The following is a 20,355-nucleotide window of genomic DNA, read 5'->3' as shown; positions in this document are numbered from 1 at the left end:
ATCTGCCCCTACACTACATGGGATGTTCCACCCCCCCTCCCACTCCAGCCAGGAACAGACTCGGTCGTACCTGCACATTTCTAAGTGGGAGTACCGTCGGCCTGTTCCTCGGAAATGGGATGTGTGTAGTGCATGCAGCCTACCGAGCTCAGTCCCACACTCCATCCTTACCCGGGAGTGGAATATCACACCTCTGGGTTGAGGTGCAATACCCCTGTAGCAGCCGAATCCTCAGGGTGCTACAGATGTATGGTTGTTAAGAGCAAATTCAGCAAGTGGCAGAAACTCAGACCACCCCTCCTGATTGTCTGCCACAAAACAACGCAAGAACTGCTCAACATCCTGGTTCTTCCTTTCTGTCTGGCCATTAGACTCAGGATGATATCCGGATGAAAATGACAAATGAACTCCCAACCTGTCACAAAAGGCACGCCAAAAACGAGCCACGAACTGAGGTCCCCTATCAGAAACAATGTCAGTAGGAACACCATGTAGTCTGACAATTTCCTTGACAAAGGCCTTAGCAAGTGTCTTAGCGCAGGGCAGTTTGATGAAGGGAACCAAGTGACACATCTTGCTAAAACGGTCCACGACCACCCAGATGACCGTGAAACCCTCAGAGGAGGGAAGGTCAATAATAAAGTCCATAGCCAGATGTGTCCAAGGTGCACTAGGAACCTCCAGAGGGCAAAGCAACCCCGCATGCGAAGACTTAGATCTAGCTCACACAGTACATTGGCGCACCCACTTAATGACTTCCTTCTGCCATCCAGGCCACCAAAAACTGCGACCTACAAGTCTCTTGGTCTCAGAAATTCCTGGATGACCTGCCAACCGAGACTCATGACACTCAACAAACAAATCTCTCCTAAAGGTCCTAGGCACAAACAACCTCCCATGGGGAGTGTTAGATGGGGCATTCTCCTGTGCTTTAAGAATCTCATCTTCCAAAACGGAGTCCAAAGCAGCTATCACAACACCTTCTTGTAAAATGCTCTCCTCTTCCTCCTCAGCACTGACCATGGGAGAAAAGCTGCGAGACAAAGCATCAGCTTTAACATTCTTGGTACCCGGGATGTAAGTAACGGAAAAATTAAACCGCGAGAAAAAAAGTGCCCACCTAGCCTGACGGGCATTCAGGCGCTTGGCAGCATCAAGATAGATCAGATTTTTATGATCAGTGAAAACCTGAATGGGAAATTCCGCACCTTCCAAGAGGTGACGCCAGTGTTCAAATGCGAGTTTAATAGCCAGCAATTCCCGATTACCAATATCGTAATTAAGTTCAGTCTCAGAAAAATTTTTTGAAAAAAAGGCACAGGGATGTAATCCATCCCCGTTATCCTGAGACAATACTGCGCCAACCCCCACAGAGGAAGCATCAACCTCAACCAAAAACGGCTTAGTCACATCAGGCTGCATAAGGATGGGGGCAGAGCTGAACCTCTCCTTTAGAAACACAAAAGCTTCAATGGCCTCAGAAGACCACTGAACCGTATCAGCACCTTTCCTGGTGAGATCGGTCAGTGGTTTGACAATAATAGAAATTTTTTTTATGAATTTTCTGTAATAATTGGCGAAACCCAAAAACCTCTGTATCGATTTCAAACCAATAGGCCTAGGCCATTCCTGCACAGCTTGAACTTTCACCGGGTCCATCTCAAAGCCCTCGCTGGAGATAATGTAACCCAAAAAACTAATTCTCTGTACAGCGAACTCACATTTCTCTAGCTTAGCAAAAAGCGAATTGTCCATTAATAACTGTAAAACCTCACGCACGCTCCGCCAATGAGACTCCAGATCCGGTGAATAAATCAAAATGTCATCCAAATACACAACCACATTTTTACCGATCAAAGGTCTAAGGATGTCATTAATAAGATTCTGAAAAAATGCAGGAGCATTAGTAAGACCAAAAGGCATAACCAGATTCTCAAAATGACCCACAGGAGTGTTAAAAGCAGTCTTCCATTCGTCACCCTCCTTCATGCGCAACAAATTGTATGCCCCCCGGAGATCAATTTTAGAGAACCACTTGGCCCCCACTAACTGGTTAAACAAATCAGGAATCAATGGCAGTGGGTAAGGATTGCGTACAGTAATTTTATTAATCTCACGAAAGTCCAGACAAGGACGTAAACCGCCATCTTTTTTTTTACAAAAAAAAACAACAGCCACAGGAGACTTGGAAGGCCTAATGTGACCGGCGGCCAAGCTTGTCTGTATGTATTCCTCCAAAGCCTTTCTCTCAGGAATAGTAAGATTAAATAAACGACTTTTAGGAAGAGTCGCTCCAGGGACAAATTCAATGGTACAATCATAGTCTCTATGGGGAGGCAAAACCTGCGACTCCTCCTCAGAAAAAACTCTCCAAAAATCCTGAATAGGAACAGGCAATTCCCCTTTATCCACAGCAGCAATGCGTCCGTTACAACACTTGTCATAACACTTCGGGCTCCAGGACTTAATTTCATTGGTAGACCAATCCAGTACAGGATTGTGCAATTTTAACCAGGGTAACCCCAATATTACTGGAGAAGGCAAATTATCCAATACCACCAAATCCAAATTCTCTTGGTGAATACCATTAATAGTGAGGGGAAATTCACAGACCTTGTGAGTAACACTCTTCAAGGGGGAGCCATCAACAGAAACCACAGCAATAGGGGATGACAAAGTTTTAGGTTCTAATCTAAGTTTTTCCAAGAATCCCCCATCAATCACATTCAGAGTAGAACCACAATCCACAAATACCCGAAACTCAATTAATTCATCCTGAGCAGCGGTAGTAGCAGATAGAAATACTCCCTTAGAATTTAAACAGGCTATACGTGCATGACTGACCATTTTTTTTTCTTTCTTCATACGAAGCACACAGTTCTTAATAAAATGACCAGAATTTCCGCAATAGAAACACAAACCTTCAGAAAGCCTGCGGTCTTTTTCCTGAGAGCGGGGTGTCATCACCCCAATTTTCATCGGCTCACCATTGTCAGCACAGAACCTCTCAGGACTCGAAGCTGACATAGCAGAGGATTTGATCACATTAACCCTTTCACGCAGTCTCCTGTCCACCCGTATAGCTAATTGCATTGCCTCCTGCAAGTTTCCAGGTGTGGGATAAGCAATCAGTAAATCCTTAACCCTTTCACCTAGCTCTGCAAAAAACAAGCTTTTCAAAGCAGAATCGTTCCACCCCACCTGGGCAGACCACCGACGGAAGTGAGAACAATATTTTTCCACATTACCTGATCCCTGCCTCAAACGTCTCAATTCAGACTCAGCAGATGAGACACGATCAGGATCATCATACAACAAACCCAAAGCATAAAAAAAACTATCCACTGATCTAAAGCACGGATCACTAGGTTGGAGAGAAAAGGCCCATCCCTGAGGATCTTTGCGCAAAAGTGACATTATGAACCCTATGCGCTGTGATTCATCACCAGAGGATCCGGGTCTCAAACGAAAATATAATAGATAAGCATTTTTAAAAGAAAAAAAATCTTGTTGTTCGCCAAAAAATAGATCAGGCAGACGTACCTTAGGTTCCACAAAATGTGCTCCAGAACTCACGTGTTGTTGGAGCTTGGCCACCTCCAGAGAGAGTCCCTGCAAGCGTTGAGCCAAATCTTGCACCGAGACCATGATGGAAACTGGAGCTCTTTCCTTAGAGAAATTTTTTTTTTTTTTATGGCTGGACTTACTGTTATGATCTGCTACAGAGACTAAGGAAAGAGAGGAGATCTGTCCCTACAATAGAACTAAACTAGATCCCTACGATGTAACGGGGAACCTGATCCTGCGATCAGACCCGCTAAAGTCCTCGGCTAGTCTGAACGCAGACCTATAGATGTGAGGGAGGGATCCCTACAAGATCTAGGGACTGGGAAAAGTTGGACACCTCCTAGCAGAAATAGTAGCAGTCAAAGACAAACACACAACAAAAAGGCATAGGGGTCAGAAGACCTAGCAAAACTAACAGAGAACGGCAACAGAGCACCAAGCTAGCTCAAGAGTAGTAAATACAATGAAGTCCAGCAAGACCAGGAGGGCGGAGCCAGATTAAATAGGCAAAATGGTCATGTGACCAGCAAACTAAAAAAAACCTAACAGGAGAGTTGTAACAATCTGAGGGTCCTCGGTGGTTTGGATCTGAGGGTCCTCTGTGTTTTGGATCTGACTGTCCTTTCGGTTTTGGATCTGACGGTCCTCAGTGGTTTGGATCTGATGGTCCTCAGTGGATTGGATATGAGGGTCCTCGATGGTTTGGCTCTGAGGGTCCTCAGTGGTTTGGATATGATGGTCCTCGGTGGATTGGATCTGAGGGTCCTCGGGTGGCTTGGATCTGAGGGTCCTCGGTGGTTTGGATCTGAGGGTCCTCGGTGTTTTGGATCTGACTGTCCTTCGGTGTTTTGGATCTGAGGATCCTCGGTGTTTTGGATCTGACTGTCCTTCGGTGTTTTGGGTCTGAGGATCCTCGGTGTTTTGGATCTGAGGATCCTCGGTGTTTTGGATCTGAGGGTCCTCGGTGTTTTGGACCTAAGGGTACTCGGTGTTTTGGACCTGAGGGTCCTTCGGTGTTTTGGGTCTGAGGATCCTCGGTGTTTTGGATCTGACTGTCCTTCGGTGTCTTGGATCTGACTGTCCTTCAGTGTCTTGGATCTGAGGGTCCTTGGTGTTTTGGACCTGAGGGTCCTTCGGGTTTTGGATTTGAGGATCCTCGGTGTTTTGGATCTGACTGTCTTTTGGGTTTTGGATCTGAGGATCCTCGGTGTTTTGGACCTGAGAATCCTTCGGGTTTTGGATCTGAGGGTCCTCGGTGGTTTGGATCTGAGGGTCATCGGTGTTTTGGATCTGACTGTCCTTCAGTGTTTTGGATCTGAGGATCCTCGGTGTTTTGGACCTGAGAATTCTTCGGGTTTTGGATCTGAGGGTCCTCGGTGGTTTGGATCTGAGGGTCCTCGGTGTTTTGGATCTGACTGTCCTTCAGTGTTTTGGATCTGAGGATCCTCGGTGTTTTGGATCTGACTGTCTTTTGGGTTTTGGATCTGAGGGTCCTCGATGTTTTAGATCTGAGGGTTGAATCAGAGGGTCCTTGGCGTTTTGGATCTGAAGCCTGACCCAGCGTTTCTTTGTATCAGGTTTGACCACATGGCTACTTGTAATAATTAGCTGTAATACCACTCCTGGCTACATGGTGCGCTATTATGTATTGTAGCAACAACATTGAAAAACACTAATTGCAATGCCATTGACATGAACTGCTGAGAAAGCATTGACATTTTTTTTAATACCACTCATGACCACATGGAGCGCTGTCATGTGGTATAACTCTTGTAATACCCCTCCTGACCACATGGAGCGCTGTTATGGGGATGTATCATCATGAAGAAGTAATGACAGTATAACCCCCTCCCATAGAAACATTCAGCATTGTCTTCCGCTCTGTATCACTATGAATATATTTCCACTGCACGATCTGTCCTGCATAATGCACCGGACGCCGGTGGCCACTAGACCTCCGCTGTGTGTGGCGGAGGGTTTATTATCTATCCTGCTCTCTGTTATCAGCGGATATTCACGAGCCCCTGATTCATCACATTACTCTGCAGGGTGCTGCAGTACGGCTCTATGAATTACAGTGATTTTCTGATCATTGACTCCCAGCCCTGAATTATGGAGGAGACACATCGGGGCCGGATGCGGCTTCACTTCCTGTTCTGTGCGCAGCAGCGGTGACTGACCGAGACGCGGCTGAATTACATGTCTAATATTCTCCTATAAATAAAACTGCAAGCGCAGACGACTAAAAATAGCCGCACACAAGATCCACGTCTTGTCCTGAAAGACCTTGGTGCAAAGGAGCGACTGCGATGTAATGACATTGTTACATATTGTGTCCGGGGAAGCGGGAGGATGTGAGCAAGCGGGATACAATCCAGGGGTCTGTGACCGGGCGCTATACATGATGTATAATGTCATCTGTACGAGGGACACTACAACCCCCAACGTTACCGACCGAGGGACCTGATACAGTACACTATACATAGAATACTACAACCCCCAACATACCGACCAATGGACCTGATACAGTACACTATACATAGAACACTACAACCCCCAACATACCGACCAATGGACCTGATACAGTACACTATACATAGAACACTACAACCCCCAACATACCGACCAATGGACCTGATACAGTACACTATACATAGAACACTACAACCCCCAACATACCGACCAATGGACCTGATACAGTACACTATACATAGAACACTACAACCCCCAACATACCGACCAATGGACCTGATACAGTACACTATACATAGAACACTACAACTCCCAACATACCGACCAATGGACCTGATACAGTACACTATACATAGAACACTACAACCCCCAACATACCGACCAATGGACCTGATACAGTACACTATACATAGAACACTACAACCCCCAACATACCGACCAATGGACCTGATACAGTACACTATACGTAGAATACTACAACCCCCAACATACCGACCAATGGACCTGATACAGTACACAATGCATAGAATACTACAACTCCCAACATACCGACCAATGGACCTGATACAGTACACTATACATAGAATACTACAACCCCCAACATACCGACCAATGGACCTGATACAGTACACTATACATAGAACACTACAACCCCCAACGTTACCGACCCATGGACCTGATACAGTACACAATACATAGAATACTACAACCCCCAACATACCGACCAATGGACCTGATACAGTACACTATACATAGAACACTACAACCCCCAACATTACCGACCCATGGACCTGATACAGTACACAATACATAGAATACTACAACCCCCAACATACCGACCAATGGACCTGATACAGTACACTATACATAGAACACTACAACCCCCAACATTACCGACCCATGGACCTGATACAGTACACAATACATAGAATACTACAACCCCCAACATACCGACCAATGGACCTGATACAGTACACTATACATAGAACACTACAACCCCCAACATTACCGACCCATGGACCTGATACAGTACACAATACATAGAACACTACAACCCCCAACATACCGACCAATGGACCTGATACAGTACACTATACATAGAACACTACAACCCCCAACATACCGACCAATGGACCTGATACAGTACACTATACATAGAACACTACAACCCCCAACATACCGACCAATGGACCTGATACAGTACACTATACATAGAACACCACAACCCCCAACATACCGACCAATGGACCTGATACAGTACACAATGCATAGAATACTACAACTCCCAACATACCGACCAATGGACCTGATACAGTACACTATACATAGAATACTACAACCCCCAACATACCGACCAATGGACCTGATACAGTACACAATACATAGAACACTACAACCCCCAACGTTACCGACCCATGGACCTGATACAGTACACAATACATAGAATACTACAACCCCCAACATACCGACCAATGGACCTGATACAGTACACTATACATAGAACACTACAACCCCCAACATTACCGACCCATGGACCTGATACAGTACACAATACATAGAATACTACAACCCCCAACATACCGACCAATGGACCTGATACAGTACACTATACATAGAACACTACAACCCCCAACATTACCGACCCATGGACCTGATACAGTACACAATACATAGAATACTACAACCCCCAACATACCGACCAATGGACCTGATACAGTACACTATACATAGAACACTACAACCCCCAACATTACCGACCCATGGACCTGATACAGTACACAATACATAGAACACTACAACCCCCAACATACCGACCAATGGACCTGATACAGTACACTATACATAGAACACTACAACCCCCAACATACCGACCAATGGACCTGATACAGTACACTATACATAGAATACTACAACCCCCAACATACCGACCAATGGACCTGATACAGTACACTATACATAGAACACCACAACCCCCAACATACCGACCAATGGACCTGATACAGTACACAATGCATAGAATACTACAACTCCCAACATACTGACCAATGGACCTGATACAGTACACTATACATAGAACACTACAACCCCCAACGTAACCGACCCATGGACCTGATACAGTACACAATACATAGAATACTACAACCTCCAACATTACCGACCCATGGACCTGATACAGTACACTATACATAGAACACTACAACCCCCAACATACCGACCAATGGACCTGATACAGTACACTATACATAGAACACTACAACCCCCAACATACCGACCAATGGACCTGATACAGTACACTATACATAGAATACTACAACCCCCAACGTTACCGATCCATGGACCTGATACAGTACACTATACATAGAACACTACAACCCCCAACATACCGACCAATGGACCTGATACAGTACACTATACATAGAATACTACAACCCCCAACATTACCGACCCATGGACCTGATACAGTACACAATACATAAAATACTACAACCTCCAACATTACCGACCCATGGACCTGATACAGTACACTATACATAGAACACTACAACCCCCAACATACCGACCAATGGACCTGATACAGTACACTATACATAGAATACTACAACCCCCAACGTTACCGATCCATGGACCTGATACAGTACACTATACATAGAATACTACAACCCCCAACGTTACCGATCCATGGACCTGATACAGTACACTATACATAGAACACTACAACCCCCAACATTACCGATCCATGGACCTGATACAGTACACTATACATAGAATACTACAACCCCCAACATTACCGACCCATGGACCTGATACAGTACACAATACATAGAATACTACAACCTCCAACATTACCGACCCATGGACCTGATACAGTACACTATACATAGAACACTACAACCCCCAACATACCGACCAATGGACCTGATACAGTACACTATACATAGAATACTACAACCCCCAACGTTACCGATCCATGGACCTGATACAGTACACTATACATAGAACACTACAACCCCCAACATTACCGATCCATGGACCTGATACAGTACACTATACATAGAACACTACAACCCCCAACATTACCGACCCATGGACCTGATACAGTACACTATACATAGAACACTACAACCCCCAACATTACCCGCCCCATGGACCTGATACAGTAGACTATACATAGCACACTACAATCCCCAACATTACCAATCCATGGACCTGATACAGTACACTATACATAGAACACTACAACCCCCAACATTACCGATCCATGGACCTGATACAGTACACTATACATAGAATACTACAACCCCCAACATACCGACCAATGGACCTGATACAGTACACTATACATAGAATACTACAACCCCCAACGTTACCGATCCATGGACCTGATACAGTACACTATACATAGAACACTACAACCCCCAACATTACCGATCCATGGACCTGATACAGTACACTATACATAGAACACTACAACCTCCAACATTACCGACCCATGGACCTGATACAGTACACTATACATAGAATACTACAACCCCCAACATTACCGACCCATGGACCTGATACAGTAGACTATACATAGAACACTACAACCCCCAACATTACCCGCCCCATGGACCTGATACAGTAGACTATACATAGAACACTACAACCCCCAACATTACCAATCCATGGACCTGATACAGTACACTATACATAGAACACTACAACCCCCAACATTACCGACCCATGGACCTGATACAGTACACTATACATAGAATACTACAACCCCCAACATTACCAATCCATGGACCTGATACAGTACACTATACATAGAACACTACAACCCCCAACATTACCAATCCATGGACCTGATACAGTACACTATACATAGAACACTACAACCCCCAACATTACCGACCCATGGACCTGATACAGTACACTATACATAGAATACTACAACCCCCAACATACCGACCAATGGACCTGATACAGTACACTATACATAGAATACTACAACCCCCAACATACCGACCAATGGACCTGATACAGGTCACAATACATAGAATACTACAACCCCCAACATTAACGACCCATGGACCTGATACAGTATACTATACGTAGAATACTACAACCTCCAACATTACCGACCCATGGACCTGATACAGTACACTATACATAGAACACTACAACCCCCAACATTACCGACCCATGGACCTGATACAGTACACTATACATAGAATACTACAACCCCCAACATTACCGACCCATGGACCTGATACAGTACACTATACGTAGAATACTACAACCCCCAACATTACCGACCAATGGACCTGATACAGTACACTATACATAGAACACTACAACTCCCAACATTACCGACCACTGCACGGTCTATTATCCAGTCACTCTACTCTCTCCTTCAGATTAAGACCGCGTGACTCCCATCATCCTCGTCAGTAGTGTGCCTGCGCCCACTCAATGTTACCTATAATCCCCTATGAGAATCTCCCCAGATCGGCGGGGGACGGTCCCCCCATCCCAGCTCGCTGATTGGCTGCAGCTTACCAGGGCACAGAGCAGGTCCACCGCCTCCAGAATCAGCTCCTGGTGGCCGATGCGGGTGACGCCCAGCTCCTCCAGCTCCTGGTGGGTGATGTGCAGGAGTTGTTCCCCGTTGATCTTTTCCCTCTCGAAGTTCTTGATGTATTGCTGCAAACAATCGTCCAACCCTGCAAGGAGCAAAAGTGCAACATTAACGAAGGAGATCAGGTATCACTCTCATCATCCGTGTGTGAACACGACCACAGAGACATTGCAGCCATGACAGCTGCTCAATATAATGTGTGACCACCCAGCGATGGCTGCTCACCGAAGACCTACGGGAATACCATGTACAGGGTGTCAGGTGATGTCACCACCCTCAGCATAGTGATGTCACCACCCTCAGCATAGTGATGTCACCGCCCTCAGCGTAGTGATGTCACCGCCCTCAGCATACTGATGTCACCGCCCTCTGTAGTGATGTCATCGCCCTCTCTGTAGTGATGTCACCGCCCTCAGCATAGTGATGTCACCGCCCTCTCTGTAGTGATGTCATCGCCCTCCCTGTAGTGATGTCGTCGCCCTCTCTGTAGTGATGTCACTCCCTCCCTGTAGTGATGTCACCGCCCTCTCTGTAGTGATGTCGTCGCCCTCTCTGTAGTGATGTCACTCCCTCTCTGTAGTGATGTCACCGCCCTCTCTGTAGTGATGTCATCGCCCTCCCTGTAGTGATGTCACCGCCCTCTCTGTAGTGATGTCACCGCCCTCTCTGTAGTGATGTCATCGCCCTCCCTGTAGTGATGTCACCGCCCTCTCTGTAGTGATGTCACTCCCTCTCTGTAGTGATGTCATCGCCCTCCCTGTAGTGATGTCACCGCCCTCCCTGTAGTGATGTCGTCGCCCTCTCTGTAGTGATGTCACTCCCTCTCTGTAGTGATGTCACCGCCCTCTCTGTAGTGATGTCATCGCCCTCCCTGTAGTGATGTCACCGCCCTCTCTGTAGTGATGTCACCGCCCTCCCTGTAGTGAAGTCACCGCCCTCTCTGTAGTGATGTCACCGCCCTCAGCATAGTGATGTCCCCGCCCTCTCTGTAGTGATGTCACCGCCCTCCCTGTAGTGATGTCACCGCCCTCTCTGTAGTGATGTCATCGCCCTCTCTGTAGTGATGTCACCGCCCTCAGCATAGTGAAGTCACCGCCCTCTCTGTAGTGATGTCACCGCCCTCAGCATAGTGATGTCACCGCCCTCTCTGTAGTGATGTCACCGCCTTCAGCATAGTGATGTCACCGCCCTCTCTGTAGTGATGTCACCGCCCTCAGCATAGTGATGTCGCCGCCCTCTCTGTAGTGATGTCATTATCCTCTCTGTAGTGATGTCACCGCCCTCAGCATAGTGATGTCACCGACCTCTCTGTAGTGATGTCACCGCCCTCTCTATAGTGATGTCACCGGCCTCTCTGTAGTGATGTCATTATCCTCTCTGTAGTGATGTCACCGCCCTCAGCATAGTGATGTCACTGCCCTCAGCATAGTGATGTCACCGCCCTCTCTGTAGTGATGTCACTGCCCTCTCTATAGTGATGTCACCGCCCTCTCTGTAGTGATGACATTATCCTCTCTGTAGTGATGTCACCGCCCTCTCTATAGTGATGTCACCGGCCTCTCTGTAGTGATGTCATTATCCTCTCTGCAGTGATGTCACCGCCCTCAGCATAGTGATGTCACTGCCCTCAGCATAGTGATGTCACCGCCCTCTCTGTAGTGATGTCATTATCCTCTCTGTAGTGATGTCACCGCCCTCTCTATAGTGATGTCACCGGCCTCTCTGTAGTGATGTCATTATCCTCTCTGTAGTGATGTCACCGCCCTCAGCATAGTGATGTCACTGCCCTCAGCATAGTGATGTCACCGCCCTCTCTGTAGTGATGTCATTATCCTCTCTGTAGTGATGTCACCGCCCTCAGAATAGTGATGTCACTGCCCCCCTCTGTAGCGACGTCACTGCCCTCTATGTGTGATGTCACCGCCCTCTCAGCAGTGATGTCACCGCCCTCTCTGTAGTGATGTCACCGCCCCCTCTGTGGTGATGTCACTCCCTCTCTGTAGTGATGTCACCGCCCTCTCTGTAGTGATGTCACCGCCCCCTCTGTAGTGATGTCACCGCCCTCTCTGTAGTGATGTCACCGCCCTCTCTGTAGTGATGTCACCGCCCTCTCTGCAGTGATGTCACCGCCCTCCCTGTAGTGATGTCACCACCCTATCTGTAGTGATGTCACCGCCGTCTGTGTGATGTCACCGCCCCCTCTGCAGTGATGTCACAGCTTCTCTGGTGCTGGGTGTGTCACTCTACGGACCTCCGCCATGTGTGGGCGCTCAGCGGCTGTTTGGGCTCGTTTCTCCCCAAGCGCCGCTCTCAGGAAATTTACCTAATGGCGCCGACAGGACGGCGAGTGACAACAGCGGGAAAAACTGGCGACGGCTGCAACCAGAAGACAATAACGTCTGGAAAGACGAGTCCCGGAGTACAACCGGAGCGGCGCAGAAACGCGACTGCACGTCTGAGCGCAAACCACGAGGTGCACCGAGGAAGACTACGCTCAAGACAGTCAGCACCAACATATACCATACACACCAGGGACCACCGCAGAGAGGACAGGGTGTAATAGTCTGCAGGATATATCACCTGTAAGCATGAGGACCCTTGACGCGGGTTAAGAACTTGCGTATTTTGGCCAAAATATTGACCAATACCTCATATATTATATACATGCATTTTTGCACTTTTATATTCCAGGGTGCAGCCGGGCCCATTAGCGCTGGCATTGTAAACTAGGGTGTCTGTTCTCATGGGGTGCACTTAGATAGTACCGGGCAGCCCGCCTAATCTAATAGTAGGGGCGTAACTAATAGGCTGTAAGCCGGATACTGTGCACTACCCTGGTGTGAACAGCCCCCTATACAGGCCACTTTGTGTGCAATTCTAATACTAAGCAATCACCGCCTCCATGAAATGGTAGGTTGTGAGTGATTGTCTCATCAGTATATTGCACCTGTACAGCCGCCATCTTTGCTATATGGGTTTGCTGCATTAGGGCTGAAGAACTGAGCAGGTAAATACTACTGCTTTTTTTTGTTGTGTTTTTTTTCTAGGATATATCACTATGCATCTGTCAGGAGGTGGAGGAGCGATGTTCTGCAGATGGGTCAGTGGTGTAATAGTCTGTAGGATATATCACTATGCATCTATCAGGAGGTGGAGGAGCGATGTTCTGCAGATGGGTCAGTGGTGTAATAGTCTGCAGGATATATCACTATGCATCTGTCAGGTGGTGGATGAGCGATGTTCTGCAGGTCTGTAGAGGGGAGAGTGGTGTAATAGTCTGCAGGATATATCACTATGTATCTGTCAGGAGGTGGAGGAGCAATGTTCTGCAGATGGGTCAGTGGTGTAATAGTCTGTAGGATATATCACTATGAATCTGTCAGGAGGTGGAGGAGCGATGTTCTGCAGATGGGTCAGTGGTGTAACAGTCTGTAGAATATATCACTATGAATCTGTCAGGAGGTGGAGAAGCGATGTTCTGCAGATCTGTAGAGAAGGATCTGAACAATGCTAAAAATAAGCCCAATTCCCTCCGGTTGTGTTCAGCTGCAAACTAAAGAAAGAGGAGCGGGGGGCACATACTTACACCTGATAGTCATTGCGGAATTTACTGGCTAAAAATAAATCCTAGAATTAAATATAAATTATTCAGTAATGATCAGAAAAAAAGCAGAAAAACCTCCAACCACAGAGTGGAGAGCTGACAACCCGCCTGTGTCCAGTGTGAGAGTTGTCAGCGCCGCCCCCTGGTGGTGACATCACTCATATGATGTAATGACACCAGCATTTTTCGGGGTCAGGCGCTGCCCCGTCTTCTGCTTTCCTAAGATGAACATGAAGGAAATTATAATTATTAGGTTCAGATTTGATGAAAATGATTCCGTGATTAATGAAATCTATTTAGTGGTTTAATGAAAGTTCTTAAATCGTGTTTCCACTTCTCCGTTGCGCTCCTCGTAAGACGCTGCCGAAATCAGAGTCGTGTTCCTGATAATGTCAACAGGACACTCCAGATCACTTCTGTGTGAAGAGGCGGGTGAGGGGGCCCTCCAAAAAATAAACCCAAATTCGATAACTTAACTCTATAGACGCCATCTGCTCCCGAGACGTTCACACGGTGCAGCCTGCGCTCCATAAAGAAAGGATAAAGGTACATCATCAGTATCTGGTGACCGCCCGTGGCCTCCATCATCAGTATCTGGTGACCGCCCGTCACCTCCATCATCAGTATCTGGTGACCGCCCGTCACCTCCATCATCAGTATCTGGTGACCGCCCGTGGCCTCCATCATCAGTATCTGGTGACCGCCCGTCGCCTCCATCATCAGTATCTGGTGACCGCCCGTTACCTCCATCATCAGTATCTGGTGACTGCCCGTCGCCTCCATCATCAGTATCTGGTGACCGCCCGTCGCCTTCATCATCAGTATCTGGTGACCGCTCGTCACCTCCATCATCAGTATCTGGTGACCGCCCGTCACCTCCATCATCAGTATCTGGTGACCGCCCGTCACCTCCATCATCAGTATCTGGTGACCGCCCGTCGCCTCCATCATCAGTATCTGGTGACCGCCCGTTACCTCCATCATCAGTATCTGGTGACTGCCCGTCGCCTCCATCATCAGTATATGGTGACCGCCCATCACCTCCATCATCAGTATCTGGTGACCGCCCGTCGCCTTCATCATCAGTATCTGGTGACCGCCCGTCACCTCCATCATCAGTATCTGGTGACCGCCCATCACCTCCATCATCAGTATCTGGTGACCGCCCGTGGCCTCCATCATCAGTATCTGGTGACCGCCCGTCACCTCCATCATCAGTATCTGGTGACCGCCCGTCACCTCCATCATCAGTATCTGGTGACCGCCCGTCACCTCCATCATCAGTATCTGGTGACCGCCCGTCACCTCCATCATCAGTATCTGGTGACCGCCCGTCGCCTCCATCATCAGTATCTGGTGACCGCCCGTCGCCTCCATCATCAGTATCTGGTGACCGCCCGTCGCCTCCATCATCAGTATCTGGTGACCGCCCGTCGCCTCCATCATCAGTATCTGGTGACCGCCCGTCGCCTCCATCATCAGTATCTGGTGACTGCCCTTTGCCTCCATCATCAGTATATGGTGACCGGCCATCACCTCCATCATCAGTATCTGGTGACCGCCCGTCGCCTTCATCATCAGTATCTGGTGACCGCTCGTCACCTCCATCATCAGTATCTGGTGACCGCCTGTCACCTCCATCATCAGTATCTGGTGACCGCCCATCACCTCCATCATCAGTATCTGGTGACCGCCCGTCACCTCCATCATCAGTATCTGGTGACTGCCCGCTGCCTCCATCATCAGTATCTGGTGACTGCCCGCTGCCTCCATCATCAGTATCTGGTGACCGCCCGTCACCTCCATCATCAGTATCTGGTGACCGCCCGTCACCTCCATCATCAGTATCTGGTGACCGCCCGTCTCCTCCATCATCAGTATCTGGTGACCGCCTGTCGCCTCCATCATCAGTATCTGGTGACCGCCCGTCTCCTCCATCATCAGTATCTGGTGACTGCCCGTTGCCTCCATCATCAGTATCTGGTGACCGCCCCTCCATCATCAGTATCAGGTGACCGCCCGTCGCCTCCATCATCAGTATCTGGTGACCGCCCGTCGCTTCCATCGTCAGTATCTGGTGACCGCCCGTCTCCTCCATCATCAGTATCTGGTGACCGCCCGTCTCCTCCATCATCAGTATCTGGTGACCGCCCGTCGCCTCCATCATCAGTATCTGGTGACCGAAGAAGTGATGAAGACTACAGGAGGTCACCAGACACTGATGATGGAGGCAACAAGCGGTCAACAGATACTGATGATGGTGGCCACGGGCGGTCACCAGATACTGATGATGGAGATGACGGGCGGTCACCAGATACTGATGATGGAGGCGACGGCTGGTCACCAGATAATGATGATGGAGGTGACGGGCGGTCACCAGATACTGATGATGGAGGTGACGGGCGGTCACCAGATACTGATGATGGAGGTGATGGGCGGTCACCAGATACTGATGATGGAGATGATGAGCGGTCACCAGATACTGATGATGGAGGTGATGGGCGGTCACCAGATACTGATGATGGAGATGATGAGCGGTCACCAGATACTGATGATGGAGGTGACGGGCGGTCATCAGATACTGATGATGGAGGTGACGGGCGGTCATCAGATACTGGGATTTACATTTCTCTTCAGTCACTTTGCATTTCATTAATTGATAAAATAATCTTTTATCATTTCTATTTTTTACGTCTTCTGGTTTGCAGCACTTGCTGCCCCCTGCCTAACACTTCTGCACAGCGCTGTTATATGGGATCAGGTTTGGTTATTCCGCGGTGTCTCTTTTTCGTTACATTCCGGGGTCTTTGTCACTTTCGGACTGATACAAAGGCCAGGTCCACGTTCTGGGAATCCTGTGATCGCCGCAGCAGAACAGGTGAAGGTCATGTGATTTGTCCCTGTCAGCCGCGGCGCAGGCTGATGATCATGTTGGCTGACGCTGGCTCCCATCCCGTACAGTACAATGCCCCTGAATGCTCCATCTATCATGTGGCAGCAGCATCTCCATCATCCTCCATCCTGTGCGGGGACCGTGGAGAGGAGCGCAGTGACATCAGCACTGATGTATGAGACGCTCCGAGCGGCCGACACATCACAACCTGCGAGTCCACAGCACATACACGAGGCGGCAAATCAGTCATTAGTATACATCTCGTTACAGCGGAGGCTTCTGTGGATGGAGTGTGTCACCAAATAGAGGACCCCCGCTCCACGGTGCTGTATGGCCCCCCGCGCTACAGTGCTGTATGGCGCCCCCTCCCACAGTGCTGTATGGCTCCCACAGTGCTCTATGGCCCCCCCCTCCCACAGTGCTGTATGGCGCCCCACTCCCACAGTGCTGTATGGCCCCCCGCTCTACAGTGCTGTATGGCCCCCCGCTCCCACAGTGCTGTATGGCCCCCCGCTCCACAGTGCTGTATGGCGCCCCACTCCCACAGTGCTGTATGGCGCCCCACTCCCACGGTGCTGTATGGCCCCCCGCTCCACGGTGCTGTATGGCCCCCCGCTCCCGCTCCACAGTGCTGTATGGCCCCCACTCCCACAGTGCTGTATGGCGCCCCGCTCCCACAGTGCTGTATGGCCCCCCGCTCTACAGTGCTGTATGGCGCCCCACTCCCACAGTGCTGTATGGCCCCGCTCCCACAGTGCTGTATGGCCCCCCGCTCTACAGTGCTGTATGGCGCCCCACTCCCACAGTGCTGTATGGCCCCCCTCCCACAGTGCTGTATGGCCCCCCGCTCCCACAGTGCTGTATGGCCCCCCGCTCCACAGTGCTGTATGGTCCCCGCTCCCACAGTGCTGTATGGCGCCCCACTCCCACAGTGCTGTATGGCCCCGCTCCCACAGTGCTGTATGGCGCCCCACTCCCACAGTGCTGTATGGCGCCCCACTCCCACGGTGCTGTATGGCCCCCCGCTCCACGGTGCTGTATGGCCCCCCGCTCCCGCTCCACAGTGCTGTATGGCCCCCACTCCCACAGTGCTGTATGGCGCCCCGCTCCCACAGTGCTGTATGGCCCCCCGCTCTACAGTGCTGTATGGCGCCCCACTCCCACAGTGCTGTATGGTGCCCCACTCCCACAGTGCTGTATGGCCCCGCTCGCACGGTGCTGTATGGCGCCCCCCGCTCCCACAGTGCTGTATGGCCCCCCTCCCACGGTGCTGTATGGCCCCCCGCTCCCACAGTGCTGTATGGCCCCCGATACCACAGTGCTGTATGGCACCCCCCACTCCCACAGTGCTGTATGGCACCCCCCGCTCCCACAGTGCTGTATAGTCCCCCGCCCCCACAGTGCTTTATGGCCCCCCACTCCCACAGTGCTGTATGGCCCCCCGATCCCACAGTGCTGTATGGCACCCCCCACTCCCACAGTGCTGTATGGCCCCCCGATCCCACAGTGCTGTATGGCCCCCCGATACCACAGTGCTGTATGGCACCCCCCACTCCCACAGTGCTGTATGGCACCCCCCGCTCCCACAGTGCTGTATGGTCCCCGCTCCCACAGTGCTGTATGGCGCCCCCTCCCACAATGCTGTATGGCCCCCCTCCCACAGTGCTGTATGGCTCCCACAGTGCTCTATGGCCCCCCCCTCCCACAGTGCTGTATGGCCCCCCCTCCCACAGTGCTGTATGGCCCCCCACTCCCACAGTGCTGTATGGCCCCCCCTCCCACAATGCTGTATGGCCCCCCTCCCACAATGCTGTATGGCTCCCACAGTGCTCTATGGCCCCCCACTCCCACAGTGCTCTATGGCCCCCCACTCCCACAGTGCTGTATGGCCCCCCTCCCACAGTGCTGTATGGCTCCCAAAGTGCTGTATGGCGTCCCCCGCTCCCACAGTGCTGTACGGCCCCCCGCTCCCACAGTGCGGTAGGGCCCCCCGCTCCCACCACAGTGCTGTATGGCCCCTGCTCCCACAGTGCGGTATGGCCCCCCGCTCCCACAGCGCTGTATGGCTCCCCCCGCTCCCACAGCGCTGCATGCCCCGCTCCCACAGTGCTTTATGGCCCCTCAATCCCACAGTGATGTATGGCGCCCCCCACTCCCACAGCGCTGCATGGCCCCCCTGCTCCCACAGTGCTGTATGGCCCCCCGCTCCCACAGTGCTGTATGGTCCCCCGCTCCCACAGTGCTGTATGGTGCCCCCCGCTTCCACAGTGCTGTATGGCCCACCCTCCCACAGTGCTTTATGGCCCCCCGCTCCCACAGTGCTGTATGGCCCCCCGCTCCCGCTCCCACAGTGCTGTATGGCCCCCCCTCCCACAGTGCTTGTATGGTCCCCGCTCCCACAGTGCTGTATGGTGCCCCCCGCTTCCACAGTGCTGTATGGCCCCCCCTCCCACAGTGCTTTATGGCCCCCCGCTCCCACTCCCACAGTGCTGTATGGCCCCCCGCTCCCGCTCCCACAGTGCTGTATGGCCCCCCGCTCCCACAGTGCTGTATGGACCCTCGCTCCCACAGTGCTGTATGGCGCCCCTCGCTCCCACAGTGCTGTATGGCGCCCCACTCCCACAGTGCTGTATGGCCCCCGCTCCCACAGTGCTGTATGGCGCCCCACTCCCACAGTGCTGTATGGCCCCGCTCGCACGGTGCTGTATGGCGCCCCCCGCTCCCACAGTGCTGTATGGCCCCCCTCCCACGGTGCTGTATGGCCCCCCGCTCCCACAGTGCTGTATGGCCCCCCGCTCCCACAGTGCTGTATGGCCCCCGATACCACAGTGCTGTATGGCACCCCCCACTCCCACAGTGCTGTATGGCACCCCCCGCTCCCACAGTGCTGTATAGTCCCCCCGCCCCCACAGTGTTTTATGGCCCCCCACTCCCACAGTGCTGTATTGCGCCCCCCGCTCCCACAGTGCTGTACGGCCCCCCGCTCCCACAGTGCTGTACGGCCCCCCGCTCCCACAGTGCTGTACGGCCTCCCGCTCCCACAGTGCTGTATGGCCCCCCGCTCCCACAGTGCTGTATGGCCCCCCGCTCCCACAGTGCTGTATGGCACCCCCCACTCCCACAGTGCTGTATGGCACCCCCCACTCCCACAGTGCTGTATGGCCCCCCGATCCCACAGTGCTGTATGGCCCCCCGATA

General features: G+C 50.8%; 1 protein-coding gene across 2 annotated transcripts in view; it reads right to left on the bottom strand.

Annotated features, from left to right (window-relative positions):
* LOC141155309 (connector enhancer of kinase suppressor of ras 2-like) overlaps positions 1-20,355 on the bottom strand; it is a 586,755-nt gene that overhangs the window by 303,937 nt on the left and 262,463 nt on the right. For both annotated transcript variants that reach the window (XM_073642150.1, XM_073642151.1), the window contains exon 2: positions 10,582-10,745. In XM_073642150.1, coding sequence (XP_073498251.1) covers positions 10,582-10,745 — 164 coding nt within the window. The remainder of the gene's footprint in view (positions 1-10,581; positions 10,746-20,355) is intronic.

The sequence above is a fragment of the Phyllobates terribilis genome, unplaced genomic scaffold (assembly GCF_046119375.1).
Source record: "Phyllobates terribilis strain yellow unplaced genomic scaffold, ASM4611937v1 Scaffold_7__3_contigs__length_470593459, whole genome shotgun sequence".
Taxonomy (NCBI): Eukaryota; Metazoa; Chordata; class Amphibia; order Anura; family Dendrobatidae; genus Phyllobates; species Phyllobates terribilis.
The sequence above is the reverse complement of the archived record's forward strand: the minus strand, read 5'-3'. Positions and strand labels throughout refer to the sequence as shown.